At 36.8% G+C, this 9,142-nt stretch overlaps 2 protein-coding genes across 2 annotated transcripts; both read right to left on the bottom strand.

Moving 5' to 3' along the window:
* Nucleotides 1-116: 116 nt before the first annotated feature.
* On the bottom strand, nt 117-6,566 carry LOC116032846 (glucose-1-phosphate adenylyltransferase large subunit 1-like). The gene is made up of 16 exons (XM_031275581.1): nt 6,328-6,566; nt 5,734-6,100; nt 3,403-3,628; nt 3,127-3,246; nt 2,817-2,987; nt 2,357-2,449; nt 2,181-2,264; nt 2,031-2,086; nt 1,854-1,947; nt 1,559-1,744; nt 1,389-1,469; nt 1,121-1,207; nt 940-1,044; nt 730-836; nt 584-644; nt 117-494 (listed from the first exon to the last, which is right to left on the bottom strand). The coding sequence occupies exons 3-16, from the start codon at nt 3,580-3,582 to the stop codon at nt 393-395; spliced, it is 1,527 nt and encodes a 508-aa protein (XP_031131441.1). The 5' UTR covers nt 3,583-3,628; nt 5,734-6,100; nt 6,328-6,566; the 3' UTR covers nt 117-392.
* A 320-nt stretch (nt 6,567-6,886) lies between these two features.
* LOC116014971 (40S ribosomal protein S25-like) lies at nt 6,887-9,142 on the bottom strand. The gene is made up of 4 exons (XM_031254948.1): nt 9,027-9,142; nt 8,849-8,923; nt 8,581-8,715; nt 6,887-7,243 (listed from the first exon to the last, which is right to left on the bottom strand). The coding sequence occupies exons 1-4, from the start codon at nt 9,027-9,029 to the stop codon at nt 7,130-7,132; spliced, it is 327 nt and encodes a 108-aa protein (XP_031110808.1). The 5' UTR covers nt 9,030-9,142; the 3' UTR covers nt 6,887-7,129.

Genomic DNA, 9,142 nt, shown 5'->3' on the forward strand with positions numbered 1-9,142 from the left:
AAAATTTTTTAAAAAAAAAAAAAAAAAAAAAAAAAGAAGAAGAAAGGTTCAAAGTTCAAACTCTTCCCTTCTCTACTTGCCACTCTTACTTGAATGAGTCTAATAATACTCACCTCTTTAAAATGACTCTACCATTACTATATATATGAATCAATTCACACTATTCACAATGCAATGGAGATATGTTTCAAATCTGATGGAATTCATATCGACAACAACATTAAACATTCCACTGATGAATACTTACCATGAAACATCAAAGCAAGAAACTAAGGTATTATAACACAAATACTGCACGCAGTAAATAAAATGTTTCTCTGGGTAATGAAAAACTACTGATAATCAATCCCTAGTTGAAACATGATTTCCAAGCATGCATTATCTCGTCTAGACTATATGACTGTTCCATCACTGATAGTTGCGTTCTCCATTATAACGACAATCCCTGACCTGATATAGAACCCCTCCTCTGGCCGGGCCGCTTCTTCAACACCCTGAGTGCCATATATCAAAGTATTTCAATTACTTCGATTGAGAATAGAGAAAAAAGATGATTAACTTGTGGCGTAAAGATAAAACTCACATCTTTGTTCGTGATAACAACATTTTTCCCGACCCTTACGTTCTTGTCAATAATGCAGTTCCTTTGAAGAAAACAATGCATTAGGTTCGGGAGTTTCAAGAAATGGTATTACTAAAGAACACAGATCAGATGAGAGATTTGTGTACCTAATTTTTGTGTTTTGTCCTATGCCCATAGACACTTTTCCACCTGCCAGAAGAAGAGCTATTTCAGATTCGGTTTCATAGTTATCTGCTCCCATCATCAAAGTATCCTGGATTCAAGTAACAGAAAACAATATGAGAGCTACTATAGAACATTTACAGTAACAGAATACTAGGTTGCAGCAATTAATGAAACATAAAAACAAAGCCAACCTTTAGTTCAACACCAGAATCTAATCGGGACCGTTCACCAACTATGGAGTGTTCGACAGTGCAGTCCCGCAAAAAACACCCGTGTGATATTATTGCATCCTTTATCTGCAAAACACGCAGGCGATAATGTCTGAGCTGAGCCCCGGTATGCATCTTGAAGAAACGCAAATTACAAGCTTACCTTGCAGCGATCGATTTTGCTGGGTGGTAGGAACCGAGGAGATGTGTAGATAGGTGTCTTCGGATCATAAAATTCGAACTTCGGAGACTGCAATCATTGCAAAGAGTTAATCTGTAAAGAGTTACGCGATTTCTACCTACTAGTAGAACACGAAAACTTAGTACCAAGAATGAATACTCGAATACGGTGGACTATAAGGCAGAAAAGTATTAAACTAAGCATTACTTTTCCAAGCATGAAATGAATGCCTAAGATAAAAAAAAAAAACCTGTTCTGTAAGGGCTAAGTTTGCATCATAGAAAGATTTGATTGTTCCAATGTCCTCCCAGTAGTCTCTGAAAATGTAAGCCTGTGCAAGTGTCTTTGCCAAGTTAGTTAAGGAAGAAAAAACAACCTAGTATGTTTCTGGTAAAAAAAAAACACATGGCGTTTTCCTACTTGAATGCGGTGGTCTGTCAGAGTTGCGGGGATGATTTCTGACCCGAAGTCATTGAATGCGGGATATTTCCATCCAAGAAGATTCAAGAGAAGCTCTGTCCTAAATACATAAATCCCCATTGAAGCAATGAAAGGGTTTCTCCTGGCTTCTTCTGAAGACAACCCCAAAAGAGTGGTATCCATTTGCTGTGATACAACAAAACCGTAAATCAGATACTCCCTGAAATCTTATCAGAAAGGGGAAACTCGAAAGGAGGATATGAATAAAAGGGATGCAAGATGTTATTGTGCCTACCATTTCTTTTAGATCAATGCCTTTAGGTTTCTCGACAAACTGGACAACTCGGCCGCTATGGTCCATTTTCACCAGCCCGAAGTTGGGAGCTCGACTGGGAAAAGTTTCAAACTTCAAACTAGTTCATGATAGACAAATAAGGAGTATCATTTTAGACAACAAATGGGAAATTCTTACCTTTCATTGGTTGGCACACAAGAAATAGTAATATCAGAATTGCAGTCAATGTGATTCTGTTTAAACAAAAAAAAACATCATAGCAGTGAGATCTTCGATCTTTGAGTTTGAATAAGAAATTCCAAACTTAATTACTCGAAATGGACTTACCTGCACCAGGTTCATGTAGTCCATCCTGTAAAGCTGATCCCCAGACAGGATAAGTATATTATCTATATCCTTGTTCTTCACATCCTGAATTAATTGGTTGTTAAAGAGCAGAAAAACAAAGAAATTCACAAGACATCATATGAATCCCGTGTGGATGAAGAACAACAGAGACTCACCTCAAATACCCACGTAAATTTCCTAACAGCATCTGCAGTTCCTTGAAACCATTTCTTTCCCGCTTCCCCTGGTGTCTGGGTAGCTGCCAACACCTGCATTCAGTCACCAAAAACGTTCGGTTTATGGTATATGCAATGCCTACTTAATATTTTCAGTACGCTAAAATTCAACACAAGCTGGGATGCTATAGCAACGATATAGTATAAGTGGTTCCTTATGAACATTTAGATCAAATGTGCATCGCAATTGTTTAGCTTAAACATGAAGAGTAAATTTCATCAACATTATAGTACTAAGCATTTTGTTTGAAACCAATGAACATTATAGTAATGACTACTCCAGTCTATCACTACTAATTGTATATATGTTACCAAACTCGATACTTAACAAGCAAAGCCAAAATCTATATTCTAAGAGGGTTGTTTGTGCAAAGCAATTTATAGTTTAGCTCGTTCCTACCTCAAAAAACCCATCACCGAAGCTCACACCATTGCCAAAGTAGGTGCGAGCAATGTGGCGATTAAGAGAAGCGGAATTGAACTGTGTCAGCACAAACACCTTGCTAATTCCACTGTTGATGCAGTTGCTCATCGGGATGTCTATCATCCTATAGCATCCCCCAACTGGGATCTACACATCATGTAACACAAGAAAATAAGCAACACATACATAAACTTCCACAATCAGGTCACTCAACTGGGCTATAATGCACATAGACCAGACCAAACCAGACTAAAAGACTGAATACAATCAATTAGTTAGTTCTTACAGCAGGGGTTGCAGCTCTGCGAGTAAGAGGGAAAAGTTGGGAGCCTGCGCCGCCTCCCAGTATGATTGCAGCCACATTTTTAGAGTTCGCCCGGGGTCTAGGTGCTTCCAGTTCCACAGCCTAAATCACAAACTCAGCCAAATTCAAATCACAGATAGAAATACTCCATAACTCTCACTAATATCAAGCCACAAATAGTCCCAAACTCCGGAGGCAGATGACCCTTTTTGTACTAGTGACACTGTAAAAAGTAAAAACCTGAAAACTTAAACTTACAAGAGCATCATTGCCATGTTCTGTAGTGAGAGCAGAGAAAGCAACCCCGGGGAGTTTGATCTTCCATTCCTTTCTTTCAACTCTCAAACTGTTTGGACTTCTCCCCATTCTATTCCCCCAAAACTTGCTCTCTCTTGGCAAATGAGCGGTGGATTTCAAAGTTACCCAACGAGCTTCCATCACTGTTCAATCAAGAATCTACTAACCCACACTTTTTAACGATGAACTGATCAAATCAAATCAAAACAAAAGCTTCAAGACTCAATTTTTATTATGCATGTCACGTGAAAACTTACAAAGAACAACAACATATCAACTGAGAATAACGAATTGGAGAAGATTAAGTTCAAGAATTCTGAATCTGGAATGATGGGATATGAAATTATGAATCTCCTACAAAACCCAAGCTTCAAGACTCGATTTTTTTAAGAGCCCAGAGCATGAAAGCTATCAAGCAAGTGAAAAGCTCTAAGGAGAATTGTGTATAGGTATCTGAGTGAGTGTGAATCGGCGCTTTCACGCTAGTTTTGTGAGTACACTCCTACACTATACTCCAAGGCCAAGATGACGCCATTTCCGTTTATTGGAATAGACCAATAGTCCACGTTGCAAGGGATTTTCAAACCAGGTATGTTAGAGGAATACACTTGTCTATACATGCATGCAAGATACTACTGGTATATTCTGCGTATACGTATACATATACATATCAACTGATATACGAATTGGAATTTGTATAATTATACTAAAAACATATACTTTTATGAGTTCATCACATGGACTGCATTTACTGAACTAAAAAGAAGGAGAAAAAGGCAAACAAATTGCATTCGGACAAAAAAATACTAACTTACATTCTTTTGTAGCCTTTTAACACATTTCATTTTTCCATTTTCCAAATCAATGAAGTGTTGTTTTTACAATAATACCCCTAAAACCCAATAATTAGTTCGACTAATTCAAGTGGTAAACCATCTAACATAAAGTCACCCTTTTGGTAGAAAGGTGAGGTTTGACTCCCATCAATGGCATCTTGGAGCTTAAGGCTTCCCAAGCTAGATTTTGGGCCCTTAGATTCCTTAGATTGGAGATTATTAGACTCCCTAAGTTGGTGGAAGTGTGAAGATAGATTCCTCAGTTAGAGTGAACGATAAGGACTTTCTCCTCCAGGATTATCTTGGAGCTAAGGCTCCTAGACTATATTTTGGGCCCTTGAACTTGAATCCTTAAGTTGTAATTCTCAGTGAAAGTGTGAAGATGGATTCCTAAAATTGAAAAGGTTCCAAAACTAAATTTTGCGTCGTTAGGCTCCTTAAATTGGAGATTAGACCCTTAAGTTGGTAAAAGTGTGAACGAATCCACAAGTTGCAGGTGGAAGTGCGAAGATGAATCATTGAGTCCTCATCAAGTTGGTGAAATTGTAAAGATGAATTCTTGAGTCGGCATCAATGATAGGAATTGACTGAAAAGTTATTTAGACTAATCACAATTGACCTTATTCAAGTGAATGTTTAATTCCCACCAACAATATCTTGAGGTAAAGGCCTAAGGCTCTCTAGACTACGTTTCAGGCCCTTACCTAGGATGGAGACCTCCTTTAAAGATTTTTGAATAGCTTCTAGAGACCTAGGATTAGTAGCATGTGAAAAAAAAATGAAAAAAAAAAAAAAGAGGTGAAATGGAACTCAGATAATGGTACACCGTACACATGCATGCCGGTACCTTTCTTTTTCATGGATGCTAGTACTGTTCCTCGTTACTTCTGTACTCCTAGGAATGAAAAGTAACTGAAAAAAATACTAATGTATTATTCCTTGTCTCTCATTTTATATGCTACATATATGATCAAATTAACTTTTCTTATCTATTTATTTATTTATTTATCTTTTTATCAATTTATAATTTTTAAATTAAACTTCTTTTAAAAATATTTAGTATAAATTTTAATAATGTAACTGTTAAATAAATAAATTTTTTCATTAAAATTAAATTAAATACTAGAAAATTAAAATGTAAATAATAGAAGTATCAAATGGGCCAAACTAATTAAGCCAAATTGAAGTACACAACTATGTGCAACTGATTAATCCATGGACATTAATAACTAGTAAAATGTTTTTTTGTCCACCATGCCAAAAGTTTCCCCTCCTACACGTACGTTTGAGGGAAAACTTTTGGAGGAAAAAAAATTGAGTTCCAATTGGCTGATACCCTTGATAAGTTGATTGGCTAAAGGTTCTTCTCCAATCCAGCAAAGCAATCAAGCCAAACAAATTCCTAGTCCCTTGTGACAAAGGTGGAACGTAGACTCCAGACGCCCCACACCCTTACCTGACAGTTTGTGGAGGATAAATCATTGTGACTCAATTCATCAATATACACAAGTTAGACTTTCGCTCAGTTCACTGCGCACAAGAAGCTCCCCTCATTTTGAAACGTTGCTTCCACATTGATCTTTGATCTCTTGTGACAAATTCTAGTCCCCTCCTATAAGAATATGTGCAGCAGCCCTACAAAACTCCTTTCTAGCAAGTCGTGTGGGTTTATTGATTTCACCCCATATTTTTTTAGTTTGGCCATGCAAGCAATGTTATGGACGTGTATATTCCTAAGGCCGGCCACCATCTCCTCGTTGACAAGGGCCACAAGGCTACATCCGATCCACAGGATCTCAAGGCTCGTCTTAAGTTTCGTTAATCTACAAAACAATAAATATAATTGTGGTCTGTGGATGATCTGAGTAAAAATCACATTAACTGGTAAGGCATATATGGTTCCTAAAGACACATATTCCTCCACTGAAAGAAACCAAGAGCTATCTTCCACTAGAATCTAATTTTAGTAACCATATAACTTTAATTTGGTGGTTCGAGAGACTTAGGATATTTGGTTTTTGAGGTTTAGATGAATTCTTTAAGGACGCACTTGAACTCCTTAGAGCCGACGCCCTGATCTCCAATGCCTTTCCTTTAATTTGTTGTTTAAGATTTGCTTCTCATTGTATGAGTCCACCAGCCCCTCATTCATCACGTTTCCATCATCATTAGCTCAGTTTAGCCTTTTGAAGACATATCTCTATATGAGAGGGTCTTGGCTTCCTACAACTGGTTCAATGCTTTTATGAGTAGTTTCCCATATCACTTTCAAGGGTGTTTCAAGAACAACCTGTGTTGCAGCTAGGTCACTAATCTACATTTGAGAGCTAGCTTCCACTAGAAACGAACTTCCATGTGTCAACTTCAATCCCTTCAAACCATTTACTAATCAAGGCCTAAGTCAACTCATATGGCAACATATCAATTACCAGAAAAATTATAAATTTACCAACAAAATTAACAAAACATACATTTTTTAAAACTTCTTTGATATTGCAATTGAATGGTCTAATTAGAATGAGCACAACTATTAATTTTAATCAAAATCTTCGAATAAAATGAAACAAATACAAAATTGAAGAATAAATATAATAATGTGAAGCCATCTATGAAATTGAAGCGTCCATAACGTAATGATAATAAAACTTCATCCATCTATGAAATAGACTGGACCCCAGCAGTTTAGCAAACAACTGAATGTAAAATTGATCAAGATCAAATGCTCATAGTAGCCACATCAAAGTCTCATCATTTTAGGACAAAATAAAGTTAAACATAAAACACAATATAGTCACATGGCCTGATAACTGAACCATCATTTTTCACTCCCTAAGAAACTAAATTTGCAAATTTTAGGTATTTGTAGCCCTGGTGTATATCTGCTGGCTGGCATGTGCTGACACCATCCTGATCAAACCTCTTGCCATCAATTCACGGATTGCCCTTCTTGCAAGTGATCCACTGATCTGTTGGACCAGTATGAACAAATGAGATCAGTACTTAGTGCCAGCCAGTAAACATTTTAGAATCAAAGACATTCCTTGGTCCACTCGTCAAGAAAAAGAAAGGTAACAAAAATGATGGGTAAACAAAAGGTAGTTTGAAGGGAAAATGTCAAATAAGGCCTTAAGTCAAGAAAATAGTGCAGTTGAGCAAAACAACATTAAGACCCCTTAAATTGGCAAAAAAAATGCAATTGAATTTTAAACACTATGTATTCAGCAAGTTATTGTTAATGTGGCTAACACATGGCATTTTGATTCAAAAGTGTTAAAAAAACATATTTTTGTACACTTTTATTATTTTTATTATTATTATTATTATTACTGTTGTTGTTATATACTCCGTATATTTTTAAGACAGCCATCAGCCGTTTAAGAGGATAATGCTGTGGCCTGTGGCTGTCCAAAAAACAATTCATACTCTTTTGAAAGAGGGCCATGGATATCTTAAACAAGGTTGATTTGGCACTTCACGAGGGTCACGAAGGTGGCAATGGTTCAAGGTCTAGTCTAGATCCCTACTATGCAACTTTGTATACATTGGACATATGCAAGTACAAAAGAGCCATGTGTTAACCACATCAACAATAACCTGCTGCTGAATAATAGTGTTTGACCTCAATTGCACTTTTTTGTCAACTTAAAGGGTCTCAATAGAATTTTCTTCTCATTTCTTTTTTCTTCAGTTAAGGGCTCAATTGCACTCTTTACTCACATAGGGGTTTGTTTGATACTTCTTTCCAATTAGACCAAGAGCAAAGAAAAGGTTGCAAAAAACATTTAGTTTTCCAAAAATACTTGTGCTCCAAGACATTAGAGAAACATATTTTAAATGTTTTCCTTTCTCCTTCTTAACTTGTCTAAATCTAACAACAATATAACAGAATGCAATGGATGATATAAACATAGCTACTATAAATAGTACTAATCTTGACAAAATTGCATGTCATCAGAATAATATGATCTAAGACTACTTTATACATAGGAAGTTCAGCAATAATGCATGTAGCAATTCTATGCTCAACCCCAAAGCCAGATAACAACAGCAAAAACATTAATAACCAACAAAGCAATCTGGCTGATCATAATCTACTTTCTCAATGCTGCCTAATGTATAAACATAAATGATTGAAATTCATCAAATATGATATAATTGGCAACCTAATGGTTAAAAGGGAAAACAGCAGTTATAATCACAAACAACAAAGAGCCTACATATTAGATCCATGACTAAATAACATAAAATGCCTATGTCTATCAATCAACTTAGATGAATAATAAACAGGGATCAGAAGATATACCCTCAAACGGTCGGAAAGTACGGAAGGGGTGATAAGCTTGTATTTGGGAGCTTCGGAGAGAAGCTTTTCGTAGGTAGCCTTGTCGAAAAGCACCATGTTGTTCACCTTCTCCTTTTGCTTTCCCTTACTCCACTTCTGCATATTCGTCAAACAAACACGCATTAATTCCCTGTCACTCGCCCACAATTCACTAAAACACGCAAAAAACATGTCTCGAATTCGCACACAAAGAATCACTTATATTAAATTAGATATAACAGGAAAGGACCTTCTTCTTCTGCTTGCCACCACCGGACTTGGCGGGCTTAGAGGATGGAGGAGGAGCCTTATCCTTCTTCGGTGCCTACGATCACAATAAACCACCATTATCGAGCTGCGTATGTAAACACAGAAAGGCGCAAAGTAATACAAAACTATAGATCAAAATCAGTGTCGAAGAAGCACACCATCGCAGACTGGAGAAGAAGCTGTGGAGGCTAGGGAATGAGGCAGATTGCTGAGTTGCTGAGAGAGATGAGAGGGAATTAGGGTTTTAAATTGCTACGTTCTTTTGAAGGGAATT

Source organism: Ipomoea triloba, chromosome 1 (genome assembly GCF_003576645.1).
Source record: "Ipomoea triloba cultivar NCNSP0323 chromosome 1, ASM357664v1".
Lineage (NCBI taxonomy): Eukaryota > Viridiplantae > Streptophyta > Magnoliopsida > Solanales > Convolvulaceae > Ipomoea > Ipomoea triloba.